This window comes from Chelon labrosus, assembly GCF_963514085.1.
Source record: "Chelon labrosus genome assembly, contig: SCAFFOLD_31, whole genome shotgun sequence".
In the NCBI taxonomy this organism is placed as follows: Eukaryota; Metazoa; Chordata; class Actinopteri; order Mugiliformes; family Mugilidae; genus Chelon; species Chelon labrosus.
Window position 1 is genome coordinate 107,860 of NW_028181545.1, and position 21,154 is coordinate 129,013.

The following is a 21,154-nucleotide window of genomic DNA, read 5'->3' on the forward strand; positions in this document are numbered from 1 at the left end:
TCAACACGGACGAGCCAGTACGTCGTGTTTGTTTGAAAGTAGCGGCGACGGAAAAAAGCTGATAGGAGCAACTTGTACGCACCTGAAACACAAGCATCCAGTCCAGTTTTCCAGCTGAGAATAAAAAGCTGCAGCTCTAGATTCAGAGGAGCCTTCACCCCGACAGTCAACTCTCACTGAGACGTTTGGTCGACAACGTGAACAGAAACCAAACACAGTCAAATGGTGTGTGCTCACAGAGAGTGGAGTTCACTACATTACGTTGGTTTGATTCATTTAGGAGATTTAAAAGTTCTTGACATTCCAGTTACAATGTCAAATAGTCCTGAGAAATAAAAGTTTAGTACTTCTGAAAGGGTGTACTTGCATTATTATGATATTATCATTACATTAGTGAAACAATGGTCTCAGAATAAAGTTGACAATAATATGGTTTATCAGCAATAAACTGTGGGACAATATATCGTCCAGCAAAATGTGTAGTGGTGACAGGCCTAGCTAGCAAGCAGCATGAAGACATCAGATACCTGGCCTAGTCAACAGCAGTATGCAGCATGTCATTGGGCTTTTCAAGTGGGCACCTCCCTTCACCCATGTTTGGTTCAGTTAGGCCCAGGACACCTCAAGAAGGCTGAACAGGGACGTCCAGCGTCCTGGAGTCCCCCCCCCTCCACGCTGCCACTGCACAACCCCGTTTATCTCACCATTCAGTGACTATCAACAACTAATCTGTCAATAATTAGCCTCGTCCTTTTATGGAGCAATCAAACGGACCTGATACGTTGATGCGGACTGAATCACCAAACAATGATTCATCACCAACTTAGATTTGAACATAAATGCACTTATTTATCTTCATAAAGTACTATTTATATTTTAAACAGCTCTATTAATCACCATTTATCTTTAGAACTGTAGCATAAACCTCTTTTTAACTCTTTTAACCAGAAATGAACAGTATTAAACTCCTCTTTTTAACCTTTAACATGAATATTTAAACAGCTTCAGTTCAATAAAACACATTCCGTTATTAATGATCACAACCTGGCATCATGTCAACACAAATATGGATCATATACCGTCTCTATCTCTCTCCTCAGTTACAGTAACGACACGTTAGCTTAGCCAGCTACACCGTTAGCACTCACGTTACATGCTACAAGTCATGCCTGAGCTAGCGTAGCGTTAGCCCTATGCTAACTCAGCTAGCGATCTTTTTAAAGTCAGTTTCTACGGTTCACAATGATACAAACAGAACCACGATGGGTTCAAACATTAGGAAACATTCCTATCGCTCCAACTGGTTTAAGAAAAGTATCTCAATGAAAGGCATTTTCACACAACAAGCTAACAACGAGGCCTAGCCTCTTAGCATGTAGCAACCACGCTTAGCGGAGTTTTCACGGAGGCTTCACGCGGTGAAACAGCTCCTCTCATCCAATATAATGCACAAGACTCGTTCCTAATCAGAGAAGGACTTATTAGACAGTGCTATGCAGTGATAAATCATCACTATTCCACCTTCACGTTGTCTTTCTCACCAACGTTCATCAGCTCACTCATTAATGGAGGACTCTCTAGTCATAGAGGGACCGCACTCGATGATCATGACCATGAGAAAATGGCTAGTGCGCCACCTTGTGGCATGCATGTGTTATGACCGGCCTAGGTGAAACCAGGACACAACACAAACGCTGACTCTCCCCTTCTCCCTGCTCCCAAACTAAATACACATCCACAAAAATTACACTCCATCAACTCATTTTATTTGCTGTTGTCATCTTCAGGGTGAGCATAGCCAAAACAATAAACAAAACAACTGACCAACATAAATTCTACCTGACTATCCAACGACAAATGAAATAAAATACAAGAGTTCTTCCCTAACTCCCTAACCAGAAAACAGGAGAAAAGAGACCAGAGCTGAGACCAGAGAATCACGGCTGATCTCTGACAAACTGCAGCTCCTCAACTTGAAACAAAAACAGCTTCTCAGCCCTACTCGGCTGTTACAAACTGCAATCTCAATCCTCCTGTTTGAAGGAGAACCAGGTGATGTGGGTGCCTCCCACTGATCCTCCCACTTTATAAATATAGGCCTTGTTCTGAAGACTGTATGACAGAGCAGGTGATTAAAGTGTATCTAGCCACTAGGGGCGCTGCCGCGCTCCATCAGGCAGAGTGCCGCTGAATGTGAGAGAGAGAGTAAGAGACTGACGACGGTGAGACGTTTGTATAGCGAGTGGATGACGTTGAGCTGCTACTTTGTATCGGTTGATCCGCTAGTTGTGTTTCAGTGTGCGTCCAGAGAAACGTAAGTTATATTGTTTATTTTACTGGATGCCTACATTGTTGTTATATTTTTCAGTTTACATCTGGTGCTACAGTGTGTAATTCTAGCAGTGTTAGCTATCACCGCTGATGGTTTAAACGGCCAATTTATGTTATATTTATTCCACTGACCTCTTTCTTTGTAGTCAGTTAAATATTTGATACTGAGTATGTTCATTCTGTATATGATGTTTAATATAATTTCATGCTAATGATAATTAGCTTATTATTTCGGATTGTGTGCTATAGACAAGCATATTGGGAGTTGTTTATTGATGGCTGTTGTTTTCATTTATTCCACACACACACACACACACACACACACCAGCACTCCACATCTGTAAGTGTTAGCAGTTTACACTGGATTAAAGTGCCATAAAAGGATCACCGGTTTCCTGCTTCATCCTTGTTTATTCAAGTCTTGGGGGACACTTATAAAGGGCGTTCTAACAGACGCACACTTCGCGATTACAAACCAGAGAAACCAGCCTAAAAGTGTTAAGCCTCCATCACAGGCCTGGATGAGGCCTTCCTTCTTTTTCTCCCTTTGTCTCAAGACTCTGCATGTGTTGGTGCTCAACAGAGTTTGTCATGTGTGTTTTGACTCGTTTCATTGTAAGTATCTTGACATATTTCAGTGCATTATTTTATAACCTGACCAAGTTTAGAGAGAAACTTTTGGTTTGGTTTACTTTATGGGTGATTCCTTCAGCAGTTTTGATTTAGAATATTAATTGTATTTTATTTGCTAGTATATTGTTGCATTTATCAAGCATGATTTACATTGCCCTTTTCTTTCTTTTAGAACCATGGCACTTGGTAGCATCAGCACTAAAGCGCGAGACAAATAAACTAAAGAAAAGCAACCTCTGTTTCCTGGTGGTTTGTGTGGCTCCAGTTTGAACCGTGATATCCACAACAAATTGGTCCTTCGAGCCGGATACTGAGCCACACTCCACATAATAACCTAATAACCTAAATGTCTGAATCAAAGATTGTTGAACTGATTACTGATGACGTGCAGACTTCTCCTGAGTTTATGGATGAGAACCAAGGTGGAAAAGATTTAACCCAGCCTAACATGGATGAGGCTCCTCCTGTACTGTATCAAACGTCACCTAGGCCATCCTCACCCGCTCACCACACAGAGCCTGCCCTTTCACCTGAATTATCAGTTCCCCCTTTGCCATCAGTTTCCTACGCAATCCCAGATAACCCTCTCACAAGGCCCATCAGCCAAAGGAGACCCACAAGGCAGAGGCGCCCCCCTGACTACTATGGAGTTCATGCACCGCAGCTAAGAACATCTACACAATCCCACAGCACACGCAGTGGTGCTCGTAGCAAGAAGACCGGTCCAAAATCAGCTTCCAGTCTTCCTTTAACCTCTCAAGTAAGTAGGCTTTCTAGAGGCAGTAATACCTCTGTCTTGAGTGATCTCCAAGTCAGCCTCCTTGAGGAAAAGAAGAGGAGAGATGAGCTGGAGGAGTTAAAAAGACAACAACAAGAGGATGAGGAGCTTGATACAGAATGTACGTTCATAGACAAGGAAGCCAGAGATGCTCAGCAAAGACAACAGGATGCACAAAGGAAGAGAGAGAACATCGTCAGACAACTTGCAACAAAGCGATGCATCCGCATTAAGGAGCAAGAACTGGAGGTAGCCCAGCTTGTTTCAAGTTTCATCAGAGAAAATCTCTCAGATGATCACCCTGCTGCAGCTTCTGCACCAATATCCTCATCTCTTCAAGATCATGCAGCTTCTGCCTCCTTTTATGATCTTCCTCCCTCCAGAATATTTACTCCTGCTCCCGTAAACATGAGATATGCTGAGTCCCAAGCTGATTCAACTCCCCCACTTTCACAAATTGCCTATCCCAGTGCCCCTCAGATTCATCCCATGCCTCAGCCATTACCGCAAACATTACCCTATGTCCAGGCTACCACCTCTACTGTCCAGTCATACATTCCCCCTCTGCCTGCTGATGCCATACTACCATCTCTCTCTAACCACCATGCACCTCTAACTTTAAGCTTAGACCAAGCCCCTAATCAATCCGAATCCACGCTTGACCCTGTGCAGCCCACCTTCATTGGGAGTTCACAACCTATGCAGACATTATCTCAGCCTCCACATTCTGTGCAATCACAACCCCACACTGTTATGGATCTGGTCCTGGCCTCTGCTTATGGAATACCAAAGCCCTCAATCCCTGTGTTTAAGAGTGGTCGAGAAAGTGATTTTGCTCTGTTGAAAATGGCCTTAGAGAACCTCCTTGACAACCACTCCCATCTTACTGAGCAATATAAATACCAGATCCTCTTAGAACATCTTCAACATCCAGGAGCTCACAAATTGGCTAGATCCTGCATGCATGACATGAGACCATATTCCACTGCCCTCCAAACGCTGCAGGAGAAGTATGGTTAACCAAGGCTGTTAGTTCAGAGTGAGATTGGAATGATATTGAATTCCCCTGTCATTCGTATTGGTGATGTTGAGGCCTTTGATGATTTCTCTCTCTCTATCCATGCTCTAGTGGGAATGCTGCTGTCACTAGAGGGCCCTACAGGGTCTGAATTAAAATGTGGCTCTCATGTGGATAAACTTCTCAGTAAACTCCCTGTACAGTATAGAGATGGATTTGTTGAACACTGCATTAACCGAGGCATTCTAACTGGACAGGCAACCAAAACTTATTCCCTCCTCGACCTTTCGACCTGGCTACAGTTGAAATCAAGAGCCAAACGCATATCAGAGAAGGCCGTGGAATTTCATAGACAAGAAAGACAGCAAACTGGAAAACGTCAGCCCTCCAGACAAGTCTCCTCTGTCTACTTGTCAACCTCTGATGAAAATGGCACATCGAAAACACACTTCAAGGAGAAGGTAAATGCTAATGCTACTATTAAACCTAAACCTTACTGCCCCTACTGTAACATTCGGGATCATTTCCTTGGCGCATGTGTAGAGTTTAAAAAACTTTCCATATCTGACATTGAGAAATGGATCAGTGAGAAAGGGAGATGCACTAAATGCGGGAGAACACATAAAATGGACAAATGCACTTTGAAAAGGCCATGTAATGTTTGTAAGGAGATTCACTTAACCATTCTCCATGATCTCCATATAACTAAATCGGCCACTGTGACATTTGCATCATCTCCCCCCTCTGAGCTCCTCTATGTTGACCAACCTAATCGCTCTTGTAAAGTAATGCTGAAGGTCGTTAATGTACTCATACACAACGGCGAGAAAACTCTTAAAACGCACGCAGTTCTTGATGATGGTGCAGACAGGTCTATCCTGCTCCCCCAAGCTGTACAACATTTGGGCCTCGCCACTCGACCTGAAACCATCTCCCTATGCACTGTAAGACAAGATATAGTGCAGTTGGATGGGGCATCTGTGTCCTTTGAAATTTCCCCTCTTGACCAGCCAAATGAAAGATATGTCATCAATCAAGCATTCACAGCAGAGAACCTTGGGCTGTCACAACACACATACCCTCTGAAGCAGCTACAAGAACAATATCACCATCTGAATGGTATACCATTACAGCCCATTGACCATGCATGTCCCCTTGTTCTTATTGGCTCAGACTACGCCCCTCTAATCACAGCCACGGAAGAGATACGGATGGGGCCCCCTGGTGGTCCACTGGCGGTACACACCAGGCTTGGATGGGCACTCCAGGGACCAGCCAATTTAATCCAAACCCAGCAAAATCTGTCCTTTACCTTTACTTGCTTCAAAAGTGAACTGCTCAGGAATGTTGAAAGACTTTGGCAAATCGACAATCTGCCCTATGTAAATGAAAAAACAGCCACAAGATCAAAACAGGATAAATTGGCCCTTGATCTACTTGATTCTAAGACAGTGAGAGTAAATATAGATGGTGTAATGCGCTATGCTACTCCATTACTTAGATCCCCTAATATGCCTGTCCTTAGAGCTCCAAAGGAAGCTGTCCTGCCCCGTCTCTGTGCCACAGAAAGACGCTTATCCAAGGATCCCAAACTGTCTGAAAGGTATCAAGAAGAACTGGATAAACTGGTGCAGTCTGGTTATGTTCAGCAAATTCCTAGTGAGCAGAAAGACCAACCTAAAGAAATCTGGTATTTCCCACATCATATTGTTGAACACAACAACAAGCACAGAGTTGTATTTGACTGCTCCTTTGAGTATATGGGACAAAATCTGAACAGATGTCTTCTGCCTGGTCCAATTCTTGGCCCTTCTCTGCTTGGGGTTCTCCTCAGATTCCGCCAACATCCCATTGCAATCTGTGGAGACATTAAAGCTATGTTCCATCAGGTGCACCTTCTGAATGAAGACAAGTCTTTACTACGTTTTATATGGAGAGGGATGCAGCTGGAGCAAGAGCCGAGCGTGTATGAATGGCAAGTCTTGCCTTTTGGAACAACCTGTAGCCCATGCTGCGCCATCTATGCAGTCAACAAACATGTCCAGGATCATTGTGATGGAAATGAGGAGGTTCTTCAATCTGTCAAACAATGTTTTTACGTTGATAACTGCCTCCAAAGTTTTCCATCCTCTCACCAAGCCAAGTCACTCATTGACAAGATGCGACCTCTGCTGGCTAAGGGTGGCTTTGACATTAGACAATGGGCTAGTAATGATCCAGTTGTCATACACCACCTTCCACCAGATGCAAAGTCCAAGACAAGTGAGTTGTGGCTCTCAGGGAATGGAGACCCTAAAGAACTGACATTAGGTCTCCAATGGAATTGTCTGACAGACGTACTGAGCTACAAAACTAAATCTATCACCTACCATCAACCTACAATGAGGAACATATACAGAGTGCTGGCAAGTCAATATGATCCTTTGGGCTATCTGACTCCCTTTACAACCCGAGCAAAGATCCTGGTACAAGACCTATGGAAACAGGAAAGAGGATGGGATAACATCATTAAAACGGATAGCTTGTTGAAGCAATGGCAAGCATGGGAGCTCGAACTGCAAAATCTCCCTGACATTCACTTCCCTCGCTGTTATCTACCCACCTGCATGAACTCAGCCACATCAGAATCCCACATGCATGTGTTCTGCGATGCTTCAGAGCGTGTCTATGGTGCAGTTGCTTACCTTTGGTTTAAGTACAAAGTTGAAAACATCCACGTCAACTTCATCATGGCCCGGTCTCGTATAGCCCCTAAACGCCAGCTTTCTATCCCTCGTCTTGAACTGTGTGCAGCTCTAGCAGGTGCTCAGCTGTCTCAGTTCTGAGCTCACTATTCCCCAACAGTCTGTGACATTATGGACTGATTCAACAACAGTTTTGTCGTGGTTGACCTCTGACTCCTGCCGTTACAAGGTGTTTGTTGGAACCAGAATAGCTGAGATTCAGACCCTGACTGACATAAGGAGCTGGAGGTACGTTGACTCAAAGAATAATCCAGCTGATGATCTAACACGGGACAAAACTCTCCTTGAGCTCTCTCAGCAAAACAGATGGAGTCAGGGCCCATCATTCCTCCTCTTAAATGCTAACTGCTGGCCGATCAGTCCACTTGTACCAGCTGAACCAGAACCAGTTGAGGAAATCAGGAAATCAATGTTCTGTGGAACAGTGATGTCAAATGGCTTAAACCTTCCTGATCTGAAGAAGTACAGCAACTGGGATGACTTAATAAAGGAAACAAAGACTATGATTTATGGGGCGGCGGATCACAGTTCAAATATAGCCCAACGTTACATAGACTCAGAGAAGCACCTTCTGCAAAGAGCTCAATCAGAGTGTTTCCCTGAGGAGATAAATGCCCTTAAAGGTGAAAAATCTATTCCAAGAAATAGCAAACTACTTCCCCTGTCTCCTGAATACGACCCTGAACTTGGCCTGATCCGAGTGGGAGGCCGACTTCGAAGAGCAGAGACCCTCGACCATGACACCATTCATCCAATTGTACTGGATCCAGGACATTATGTAACCAGACTCATTATCAAGCATTATGATGAGAAACTACTCCACCCAGGCCCTGAGCGCGTCCTGGGAGAAATAAGACGGAGGTACTGGATTCTGCGTGGTCGTCAAGCCATTCGCCAGCATCAACGACAATGTCAAGACTGTCAGAAGTGGAGAGCTAAACCAGTGATTCCCAAAATGGCAGACCTTCCTCCAGCTCGTCTTCGATTGTCAAAGCCCCCATTCTGGTCCACAGGCATGGACTGTTTCGGCCCTTTGAAAATTGGTCGCCGTACAGAGAAAAGATGGGGCATACTCTTTAAATGCTTAACAACACGCTGCGTACATCTTGAACTGCTTAACAGTATGGATGCAGATACATTTTTGATGGCCTTCAGAAGATTTGTCTCACGCAGAGGAAAACCCTTTGAACTTCTCTCTGATTGTGGAACAAATTTCAGAGCAGCAGAGACAGAGCTAAAAAACGCTTTCCAGGCTATGGCATCGGACTTGAAGGAGAAATTAGCCCATACACAGATGAGATTTCAATTCAATCCTCCATCTGCCCCACATTTTGGTGGAAGCTGGGAACGTGAAATAAAATCAGTTAAAATGGCCCTTTACGTTGCATTGGGAAAACAAACAACAACAGACACAGTCTTGCACACAGTACTGGTTGAAGTTGAAGGCATCCTTAATTCAAAGCCCCTTGGATATGTCTCTTCGGACCATGCCGATCCAGATCCTGTAACACCAAATATGCTGCTGATGGGGCGGCTTGACTCCTCACTTCCTCAGGCCATCTACTGCTCAAGTGAACTCCTTGGCAGAAGGACATGGCGTCACAGTCAGATCTTGGCAGACCATTTCTGGACAGCATTCATTCGCCATTATCTCCCAACTCTTCAAACCAGGCAAAAATGGAAATCTGACAAGGAAAACTTGGATTCAGGTCAGGTTGTAATGATTGTTGACTCCCAGTATCCTCGAGCATCATGGCCTATTGGAATGATAACCGAAGTATACCCAGGGAAGGATGGAAAGGTTCGTAGTGCTAAGGTCAGTATTCAGGGACGAGAATACGTACGACCTGTTGCCAGACTAATCCCACTTCCTGAGATCACAGATTAACGTAAATAAACGTATTTGCTGCACAAATCCGGGGGCGGCTGTTACAAACTGCAATCTCAATCCTCCTGTTTGAAGGAGAACCAGGTGATGTGGGTGCCTCCCACTGATCCTCCCACTTTATAAATATAGGCCTGGATGAGGCCTTCCTTCTTTTTCTCCCTTTGTCTCAAGACTCTGCATGTGTTGGTGCTCAACAGAGTTTGTCATGTGTGTTTTGACTCGTTTCATTGTAAGTATCTTGACATATTTCAGTGCATTATTTTATAACCTGACCAAGTTTAGAGAGAAACTTTTGGTTTGGTTTACTTTATGGGTGATTCCTTCAGCAGTTTTGATTTAGAATATTAATTGTATTTTATTTGCTAGTATATTGTTGCATTTATCAAGCATGATTTACATTGCCCTTTTCTTTCTTTTAGAACCATGGCACTTGGTAGCATCAGCACTAAAGCGCGAGACAAATAAACTAAAGAAAAGCAACCTCTGTTTCCTGGTGGTTTGTGTGGCTCCAGTTTGAACCGTGATATCCACAACACTACGCAAGGGCCAGACGCGCACCTCCCAAAAATCCTCGACGCGCGTCGAGGCGACGCAACAGCAACGCAGCAGCAACGCAGCAGCAACGCAGCAGCAACGCAGCAGCAACGCAGCGGCATTGGCTGTGATTGGTCCGCTAACTACATCCGCTGGAGACCGCTTTTCCGGTTTCCACTCATAAACATCATTGTCTCCTTTGTCGTGCCCTAATTTGCAATAGAAATATTTCTTCCTCTGCTTGAATAATTTGGAGCTCCAACGCCAGTCTCTCTGTCTCGGTGTCCATCGTACACTGTGACTACGGCAAAAGCCGGAAGGTAAATAACGAGGCGAGATACGTCACAAGAGTCTCGGTCGGTCGGTCATAAAAAACCATAGCGCCCTCTACCGGTGTGGCATGCATTTCGACACGTAAACCCCACGCAGAACCATCACGGTCTCACGACTGCGTCCGAGCAACTGCGTGGCCATTGCGTGACCATTGCGTGATCACTAGCGGAAGCATAATCTAACCTTAAGAGGGAAGGTGATGATGGAGGGGTTAATGAAATGGGTGATGACGGAGGAGGGGATGAAGATTCAGGGGATGAATGCATCGAGATGTAGCCGCTATCGTCTGTGAAATATATACATAATAACGGTTAAACATTTAATATTATTATTAATATTATTATTTCTTCTAGTTACGCACGCACACACACACTACCCACCAATCAGAAGAGGGTGTACCCCGGCGTCCAAGACACGAGAGGGTCCGCTGAACCACCCGCCAAATCGTCAAAAACAAGGCGTTTTCTAATACGCCGAAAAGTAAGGTTGATCTGGTCATTTTTGATGACTTGGTCAACCTCGCTAAACACATGCTGCAGAGCTGGCCAGTCGCACCACTGAATCGCAAACAAGTTTGTAAACCACGACATGTGTTCGTCGAAAGTGAGAGGATAAGGATGCATTAGCCAATCATCGAGACCTCTGGCAGCTATTGCACTTTCTCTATCCGCACAAACAGTGATAAAAATGTACTCGGACGCAGGCCGATCTAACCGATTTGCCTCAACCCGATACATTTCAGGACCCGTATGACTGATCCACTGCGCCTCATACAGAGGAGACGGGAAACCAGAACAGTTCAATTCGGGACAAATCACAGTGCGAAACACCACCCAGTCGTCAATAGACATAGTGTGTGATTCCCCCACAACCCAAGGATAAAACGGACTAGTGTACATACATATCCTAACCTTTCCATCACCGTATACTACATTATACACGTACCCATTCACGCCCGTGATAATTCTCTCAAACTCGGGAACAAGCTCGCTCTCAACACGCCTGTTTTTTTTTCTACGGGGTCCGTCCATGTCCACACAGGGCGTCACACTAGAGTCAGACATACCTAAAGACGGATCCATACTGGCGAGAACGATACGATCGGAGGCTGCCATGGTCGCTAGATTAGATGGACGCACGGATTACTTTCTTTAACTTATTTTAATTCTTTTTATTTTAATTCTTTTATTTTAATTCTTTTATTACTTTTATTTTCTTTACTTTTATTTAATTACGTTTATTTTCTTTAATTTCACTCAAAACTATTGCGCGTCACACCAGCGAGCACTGGGAGAAAAGGAGGAGCTCCCGACTTACTTTCTTTAATTCAATTCATTTATTTTAATTCTTTAATTACGTATTTAATTCTTTAATTACTTTTATTTTATTTTACTTTTCTTTAATTTCCCTTCAAACTAGTAGTTCACACAAGCGCTACCCCGAGGGGGAAAGGAGGGGGTCAAACTTTTGCGCGTAACACCCACATGCACGCGCATTTTCACGTGCACGTGCATTTTCACATGCACGCGCAAAGGTGTGTCCTATATACTACTCATGACAACCCAGAGTTCAGACCAGGAGGAGGAGTTGTAGTCTTCCACACTTCTCTGCTGCTTCTCTAGGACTGTCTCACACCCTAAACTCTCTAAACTCTAGATGTTCTGTCTGCTCCCAGATTATTTAAACCAAAAAACAACAACAGAGGAGTTACTCATTGGAACCTGATACAAATCAGAACAAGTTCATTGGTAGAACAGAAGAAGAGGAAAATGAAATGTGGTCTTTTAAATGTCAGATGTCTCTCATCTAAATCTCTTTTAGTGAATGATGTGATAACTGATCATCAGATTGATCTATTTAGTTTGACTGAAACGTGGCTACAGGATGATATCTACTACTAGTCATGCTATTCTCTTCTATTACTGTAGACAATGTTTACTGCTGTGTGTCTTTCTTCCGTCTGTACCCGGCTGGCCTCAGGCAGATGGTTCCTCCATATGAGCTGCTTCTGGTTCTGGTTCTGGTTCTGCTCCAGGTTTCTTCCTGTTAAAGGGAGTTTTTCCTGCCACCGTCTCCTTCAGGCTGCTCTGGAGGTTTCAGGTCTGGTTTTGTAAAGCGTCTTGAGACCATTTGTTTTGTTATTGACGCTATAGAAATAAAACTGAATTGAATTAAATTAGTAGAACATTAGATGAACTTGCATCCGCACATAGGCATTCACACACTATACATTGATTTCCATCCCTGTATACATACATAGAAGAGGAGCAGACTAAAGCCGGACTCAGCTGAAATGATCTTGTTTTTAATAAAAATCTCTGAACCAGTTTCACAAGCATTTAGTACAACTACTGTCATCACCGTCCCTACACTGTCAGAAAAAAGGGTACGACTGAGGTTCATTTTTGTTCTCTAAGGTACATCTGCTGAGGACGTACCCTCACAAGTTCCAAGTTGTTCCTCGTGGAACTTAAATGTACCCTTTTTGGGTCAAAAGGGTACATTTAAGTTCCAAAATGATCAAGGGTTTTTTCTCCACGGAGGAGCTCCTTCAAAAGCTGGAGGAAGCCGGACTAAGGTTGACAGAGGAGGAGGCCCAGAGATTCAGAGGGAAGTTCATTTATTATTTGATTGAGCTGGAAAGTTTATTTATTTTTCTGGTTTTATATATTCTATGCAGCCTTTTGGTCAAACTGAATAAACCGAGCTACTAAATTGCGTTAGCTAGCATTGACCTTATCTAGAAAATGACGTTTGCTTGCTGTCAGATATCAAACTTAAATCTAAAACAATAACAGGTTAACATGACCAAAGATGTGCTTTAGAGACGATCTCTTGTGCCTCGTAAAGTTACGTTTTATTGACGGGTTTTGTGTTGCTGGATGAAAATGATTTTGCTAATGCTAACTGTTAGGTGGCTAATGTTAGCTAAAAGTTGCTGACAGCATTGCCTGGCTAGTTAACATAGACGCAGGGACTAAAATGTCCCCTGAAGGTCCACATTTGTCCCTCTCTGTCTCAAAGGCCTTCTGACTGTCTGTTTTCCTAACGTTAAATGCTGGCTAACAGGAGATGTGAAGACCTGGAAGTAGCTGCTAAGTATAGGGGTGTAGGGAGACCAGACGTCCCCGATTTACGGGGACAGTCCCCATTTTGGATGACCTGTCCCCGGACAAAGCTGTCCCCGAAAATGTCCCCGATTTTAGCGTTTTATGAATGAGAAAAAAAAAAGCACAAGCATTTCACCTGTTTTGTAAATATATGTTTGTATTTCCATCAATCTTCTAAAAGCATATATTTAAAACATCCAGTATTATATGATGTCAAACTCATACAAGTCTATTATTTAATAGAAAAGAAAAGAAATGAAGCATCTGAAGATGCACATACGTAGTTGTTAATGTTGAGTCATGTTCTGTTTTATATTTCTTTCAAACACTTTTGCTAAAAAAAAGACTCAACAAAGGTGATTTTAATAAAGATCTACAGTCTGATATGTAATTATTTCTGTATTTGAATCTTTCTTCACCTTCCCTTGAACAGCTCTGTTGGTGTTTGTAAGCTTTAGTGATGAGGCTGCTGATGTTTACATGCTGTATCCTGTGAATAGCCCATGCTGCTGGGCCTTTCTGGAGCTTACTGGACTCTTTATGACTGAAAGGGGCTTTTCACTGTGTATTCCTCATGCAAGTATTGAAGAGATTGGCAAAATAAAAGATGTATATGAAGAATCCTGGATGAAGAAGCTTTGTCGTGTCTCCTGTGTGGAATGACCTGATGTCTGAGTGGTTGCAGATAAAAAAGAAGCTCTAGCTCTCAACAGTTTAGAGCTGAACTTTAAGTTTAATGTTCACCAGATATGACAGGGCTTCACGTGTGCATCCCCTCCCTTCTCTCTTTTTCTTTGCCAAGTTAAAAACATAAGGATCTGGATATTTTCACATAAGATACACGGGGAATGAAGATGTTGCTTCAATCGACCTAATCTCGTCTCATATTCATATAAATACATATGGACTGCAGCTAATTAGACACAGACAGGTCTCATTGCTCTGCAGCCGTCTCTTCAGATGGGACGTAACGGTCAAATTCTGTCAACATTGCTGATTGCTCTGTGTCTGGGATAAGGATGGTCCAGCCTCAGTCTCTCCTAGAATATATCAGATATGCTCTAGTCCTCCCACATCTCTGCTGGGTTTTCTATACAGACACTTCATAGTCCTACCTGGAGATAGCTGCCATCACCCTGAAGAGAGAAACTGAGAAAGTTAAAGATGTTGCAGAGTTTTTGCCGTCAACCTGAAATCACTTGCTGATAATTGAATGATATAGATGTTATAGATGCAGCCAGGGACTGAATTTACTGAAAATCTGAAGGAAGTCGCACTGAAGGGAGAGATGTGATGAAAAACAACTAAATCTAAAAGGAAAGACAACAAGACAAATGTGCAGATGCATGTAGTTTACATTTAATCAGATGGTTTGTTCAGTTTAAAACATGATGGTACGTATGAACTGGAGAAAGAACACGGTCTCTCTGTTAAATGATAGTAGAGGGTGGGAGTATAGTACATCTGGTACGTCGCTGTTGAAAGACTGGTGCAGAGAGTTGACATTTACAAGATGTTTGTCTTTCACGTCCACGTACACCCACGTAAATGAACCCCCACTGACACACACTAATTATTTCTGCATGAGAGCAGAAGAAAATAGTAATATGTGAAAAAGCAGCCTAAAGAAAGTAAACCTAAGAGTTCACTTTTTGTCATGAGTGCTTTTAACAAACTATTTGTCAGTGTGTGTGGAGGGAAGGGTGGAGGTTGATGCTGCTGCACCATCAGACTCTAATGACTCTGCTTTAAACACCGTTAATTCATGAAATAATCCAGAGAGCAGCAGAGAGGAGGCCTTGGTTTCTATTATTCTATTATTCTTTCAGTATAAAGAGTGAACTGACAGACGGTAGAAACATCCTTGTAATATGCACCACTCCTCTTAGTCTTTGACATGTTATGGAAACAGAGACTATTGGTGGCTAACACTCTGTCACCACCTAGTGGCAGAGAGCAGCACCTCCCTCTCAGGCCCTCCCACTATCTGTTGTTGGCGTTACCGTGGCAACAGTCTGGTGTTTCCTCTCACCAGTGAGAGCAGAGCGAGGGAGACAGCTCAGACATGAACAGCCTCTTCTCCAGGTAAGGCTTTTCTTCTCCAGGTTAGAACAGAGAGGTGCTTCCTCCAGCCATCTTTAAAGACTCCACGTGTCCCAGCAGGGACGTCCAGGTGAAGAGAGGTACCTGGGGGAGATCTGCTCTCTGCTGGCCTCCTACACCAGGAAAACAGCCAAGCTCAGAGACACGGCCGACCTGCTGGTCGCTCAGCTCTTCCACTTCTCCGGCACAGAGGACCGTGAGCTCCAGACGGGCCTGAAAAACCTGGCTGAAGACCTGGCCATGGTGCAGGACTACCGGCAGGCTCAGGTCAGGGGACTCTGGTTAGAATATGCATGGCCTGTGGGACTGTTGCTAAGAGGAGTGGTTTGTTGTTGCAGGTAGAGAGACTGGAGACCAGAGTGGTTGCTCCTTTAAAAGCCTACGGAGACATTGTCAAGAATAAAAGGGTGAGTTAAGAAACTATCATTAATAATAATGAGCCAGGTTTAAAAGAAACAGGTGGTTAGTGGAGACTCTGGACAAACTGTCTCATCGTCTCCAGCAGTCCTGTACATTCATCACTTCCTGGTTTCTTCATGTTAGAAGATGATGAACCAGGAGAAACAGACATAAAGCAGCTCATTCCTAGTTCTTCTTCTGGAACATTTTTCCACTTTTAAACTGTGATTCAGTCGAATAAATCAACAGAAATACAATTAAACACTCAGTTAATGTCTCCCTGCTCAGACACTAGTGACACTAGCTGAACATGTGAACAGGATCTATGTACTAGTTTGTGTGAAGTCAGCACTGCAGCCATGAAGAATGAGTTCAGAGATGATTCAGGTGAAGAGAAGAGTGATCTACCTGTCCACCACATGTCATCATTAACAGATGAACTGAAAACAACCACACAACACGTCCATGGTCTTGACTGTGTTAGACAATCACTGTGACCAGGATTAAAACCTTATGCAGAGACAAACAGCTTCAAGCCAGAGTTTAGAAAGTGTCCAGAGCCACAGATACACTCAGCACTCTCTAAATCACATGTTTAGGTTTTAACTGTGTTTCTTTTATTTATTTCCTGCTGCTAGAAAGGGAGACTTGACGTTTCACTGTGTGCTCTAAGCTGCTGTTTTTACTGTGCATGTGTTTCTTTTAATGAGCTGACAGTGTTTTTATCATTTAGACTGATCTAAAGAAGTTCAACACTGACCTGAACAGAGAACTGAAGGAGTTACAGAAGCTGGAGAAAATCCGTGTGAAGAACCCAGCGGACCGTCAGAGCATAGTATCCTGACAGACGTTTATTAGAGATCTGGCTCCGGTCACAGATTAGAAACAAGAAAACAAACACATGGTGGCGCTATAATGTCATACTCATGCTGCCTGACAGGGGATATTAATGACATGGTGTACTCTCTGTTATCTTTACATGTTTGCTACTAATATAATTACACTTTATGTTTTCTTGACCACACCTTTCAGTCTCAGGTAATGTAATGACTTCCTGGTTGTCTGGTGAATGCAGCTCCTGCAGACGAGGAGGTTTGTTCCTTCATGTTCTCCGCTCACTGACAGGCAGAGGTCAACGCTCAGAAGGCTTTCAACAACGCTCAGCGCAGCGTCAGGCTACTGGAGGAGAACATCACAGACTTCCAGAGACAGAAACTGGACGATATCAAAGTCAGCCTCACACGTCACACATGGCTCTACTATTTATTTATTTCTATTTGGGACTAACAGAGAAAAAGTTGTGTTTGTCTCTGCAGAAGGTTTTCACAGACTTCATCACGGTGGAGATGATCTTCCATGCTAAAGCCCTGGAGGTTTATTCACACACGTGCTACAACCTGGAGGCAATAAACTGTCAAAAGGATCTGGAGGTACCTGAGTCAGCCACTCTCTGAAACTGTTCATTAAAGCAGGATGTCAGTTTAAAATGATGCAAAACACTCACAAATGCCCCCGTCACTACACGCTCAACTGTGGAACTGAACATATTGAGGAAGTGACAATAAACACCACGTGAGTCTTGAGTCTTGACTTGTACTGACAGCCATCAGCAGCTCCTTCAGTCTCTGAGGGACGCCTCGTCTCTTTGAGTCTCTCTACTCTGTGCAGGTCCAGGTGTCTGAGTGATTCAGCTCTTGTTAGTGAGTGAAGGACACTGAAAAGCTTGAACCTCTGTCTCTGTCTCCTCAGCTGTTCAGCAGTCGGATCAAGGTGTCCGACTCTCTGTCTGGACCTCTGGACAGTCCTGTGAGCAGCCACACCTCTCCCGTTATAAACCACCACCTCAGTCCTCACCTGGCCTCCCCTAGACCACAACACCTCAGGTCAACGCTGGCCACGAGCACCGGCCAGAGCCACAGACACCAACACGGCCTGCACCCCGACAAAGCCAGGGGGGTGAGGCCTAAATGTCCTGGTTGCTATGGTGACAGAATGAGAATGCTTGTTGAGGATAAGGTCTCCAACTTTTTTATTTGCAGCCTCGTAGCACCTTGCAACGCCAGAGAGGCACTGATGAAGAGGAGGAGGAGGAGGAGGAGGAGGAGGAGGATGAGGAGGAGTATGCATCAGAGAGGGAGGAAGGTCTCCACGCCAGCAGACAGTCGTATGCTGCCCAGTATGCAGAGATGCACAGATGTCAGCAGTAACAGTGCTGTACTTTAATAGATGTCTGTGCTTGGTTATCAGCCACAGCTGCTTCATTAACATCATGAGTCATATTAACAAACACTGAGTTCTTCTATTTATTTATAGCGTCATCTCTGCTAGAAAGTAGCCAGATAAATGACATTTCATTTCTAAAAGGACATGTCTTGTAGACGTGGTGTGTTTCCTCTGGAGTTAGTTAGTTAGTGTGGATGCTGGGAGCTAAAGAAGAGGCTGGCTTTCAATCCTAGACAACGATGCACTTCTTAGAAGAACAACAACTAAAACCAAAGAGCACAAGTAGTTCTGAGTTCCTCTGACATCTAGAAAAGGTCAGAGGTCAGACAGGTGTCCCAGTTACTTCCTGGTCATGGTTTGCTGTATCTATGAGCAGTGAATGGTGGACGCGTCTCCTGTCTCTCCTGGACTGGAATTAAATCAGGTCTCAACAAATGAAAGAGCTGTCACGCCTCGTCACTCTGGCCTATTTCTCAGGTGTGTTTCAAGACGTGCTGCACAACAGCTCCAGCTGACACGTATGTAAACGGTGGACAGTAGAGTGGATGATGGATTAGCATTTAGCATGGAGCTAACACTGTCCATCAATGTAGTTCCTGGAATGAATCCTTCCTCTTTTCTCTGTAATGTCTGATCCAACCTTCTAAATGATCAATGACAGCACAGCAGCTGAGATCCAACTCTGGACAGAGATCTGTACAAGTCAACAAATAAATGAAGCTAGTTTTATGCTCAGGGCTAACGGGCTAAAACAGCTGTTTTCAGACGTGGACTCCCAGGTCACAGTGGGATTCTTCAGCATTCAGACGGAGAAAGCAGCACAGGACCAGAACCAGAACAGAACCAGACTCAGTCAAAAGAGACTGGTTAGCATCCAGCTGAGCAGCCTAGCGCTGCCTACCTGCACAGCTGACAACAGGTGAACGTCACGTTGGTAGTAAAGTGGCATCAGGTGCGTTTGTATCAGAGCTGTTTTCCAGATAGCAGCACAGTGTGGGACCCATGTCTGTGTTATCAGTTCATCAGTCATTGTGTCATGGAGCTAAACCTCCCTGTCTCCATGTCACATTTAATGTCAGTCTTATTCTTCACAAGTCAGCACCTGGAACAGATCATGTCTGCTCTGTGATACTGTTCCTTTCACTCCATTTAAAGCTTTGACTGTTTGTTCCATCATCACTCCATGAGTCTGAACTAAGTCACACTAACACGCTGCTATTAGACTCAAACAATCCACTTGATCTGAAAGATTCATTTACTAATCAGTCTTTTCTAGCTACACTTTCTAACTGATTTCTACAACCAGAGTAAAATACTGTTCTCTAATGCTGTCCTGGATTTACCTGCACAGTCTGATCCACACCCAGAGAGGAGGAGCTCACCTGAGCAGGTGATCAGGGGAGGAGCAGTGAAAGTGAAAGTGTTCATTCAGTTTTTTTCAGACTCCATTTTGATTCAGACAAGGAGGAGGAAAACTGAAGACTGAAACGAGGTGAGTGTTATTATCCCTTTTGGTGTTGTTGTTCTTCTTCTTCAGTTTGATTCAACCATTGAAACAAACTTGTGATCAATCAGTTCTGCTTTTATTAAACTAGTTTGTGTTTCACTTTTGTACTCAGTGCTGGGGGAGTCTCAGCTTAATGCGAGAGATTTGAGAGCCCACATTTTATTATATATTATTAAATACTTATTTTATTATTTATTTATTTGATAGGGCCAGTGCACATTAATCTATTCAGACAGCAATAGACGTAAATATGCCGGATTATAGCAACAATGCTCATTAGCATCCACAGTTCCTCCTGGGCAGGTAACACAAAAACATGATAAGACACTGGACAGGACAATAGATCACAGTGGGAGCACAACATAAGACAGTACATTACGTACATTTATCATAAAATAAAAGTCAGTGGTAACAGGACTGAGTTTTGAACGGTTGTAATGTGGGACACTCCTTTATGGAGAGTGGAAATACCTGTTTGTTTACTTCCATGTTCCTGACACATGACAGTAAAGGAAGATGGAACAGAAATGATAATTCTCTGTGTTTGTGTTAAATTATTGTGTTAGAGGTGAATGCGTTTAATGATTTCTCCTGTTTCTAAATGTTTGAGTTCATCTTTTAAATAAGTTAGCTAACTGCGTTGTTAGCAGACAAATGTAGCATTAGCATCAACTGTCACTTTGAAGACTGCAGAGGGACCGTTGATGCTAATGCTAATGCTAACGGTTTTCCTTCTTTGGTTTGTTTGTTGTTTCACTGAACTGAATGATTAATATACTTTATAGAATCATTTTACTCTTCTCTTCTTTCAGTTTGAAGCTAAACTAGAAAATTCCCGCGGAAATTTTTGAAGTGCCGAGTGGGCTGTTGCCGGGGTTGTGTATTGAAAAAGCACACCTCAAATAGTAATTTTTAACATGTATATTTACACACATGAGCCACTAATTCTACCATTAGCCACAATTGTTAGCAATTAGCATGTATTTACATGCAGTCAAGCATTAGCTGCTAATGTTAGCAATTAGCATGTCTTTACGACCATGAGCAGCTAGCACGCTGGCTGCTCTTGGTAGTAAAGCATTAGCCACTAATGTTAGCAATTAGCATGTCTTTACTAAGTAGCATGTCTTTACTACCATGAGCAGCAGCTATAACAAAAAGCACAACTCAAATAGTCATTTAAGGCCTGGTTCCTACTGACAGGATGGGTGTGAGTTTGATGTCATGCAGGGTACAACAAACCAAACAGGATGAGGAGGATGCAGTAGGTCTGGCTGAGAGACAGAGAGACACTGATAAGGGTCGTCCTTTATGCTTCGCCTTCTACAAACTGAAGGGCAGGTACAGGCAGCAGACCCCTCCCAGCTCCACCTGAAAGCCAGCATCAAATAAGGAAGAGAGCGGGACGGATCGTCACACCCCCACCTTTAAGAGGGCTGTCCTCACTAGGATCCCCAGACAAAGAACGAGCAAATCGTAATAATTGATCGTTAATCATAATAATTTTAACAATAATACTCATTACTCCTGCCTGAGCAATAGTTGAACAGTTT

At 43.6% G+C, this 21,154-nt stretch overlaps 3 protein-coding genes across 5 annotated transcripts in view; 2 read left to right on the top strand and 1 right to left on the bottom strand.

The window, feature by feature from the left end:
- LOC311509903 (protein NLRC3-like) overlaps positions 1 to 11,374 on the bottom strand; it is a gene marked incomplete at its 5' end in the record, with an annotated part of 91,511 nt that extends 80,137 nt beyond the window's left edge. Inside the window, one exon of the mRNA XM_084575343.1 lies at positions 11,205 to 11,374. Coding sequence (XP_084431469.1) covers positions 11,205 to 11,374 — 170 coding nt within the window. The remainder of the gene's footprint in view (positions 1 to 11,204) is intronic.
- A 4,060-nt stretch (positions 11,375 to 15,434) lies between these two features.
- On the top strand, positions 15,435 to 18,729 carry LOC311509904 (CBY1-interacting BAR domain-containing protein 2-like; the record flags this gene model as incomplete). Its single annotated transcript, XM_084575344.1, has 7 exons — positions 15,435 to 15,454; positions 15,514 to 15,739; positions 15,811 to 15,879; positions 16,605 to 16,710; positions 16,904 to 16,909; positions 16,992 to 17,101; positions 17,188 to 18,729. 7 exons carry the CDS (start codon positions 15,435 to 15,437, stop codon positions 17,323 to 17,325), a joined length of 675 nt encoding a protein of 224 aa, XP_084431470.1. The 3' UTR covers positions 17,326 to 18,729.
- An 831-nt stretch (positions 18,730 to 19,560) lies between these two features.
- LOC311509911 (uncharacterized protein) overlaps positions 19,561 to 21,154 on the top strand; it is a 66,311-nt gene continuing 64,717 nt past the window's right edge. For all 3 annotated transcript variants that reach the window (XR_014699875.1, XR_014699876.1, XM_084575350.1), the window contains exon 1: positions 19,561 to 19,586. The gene's annotated coding sequence lies outside the window, so the exon portion shown is untranslated. The remainder of the gene's footprint in view (positions 19,587 to 21,154) is intronic.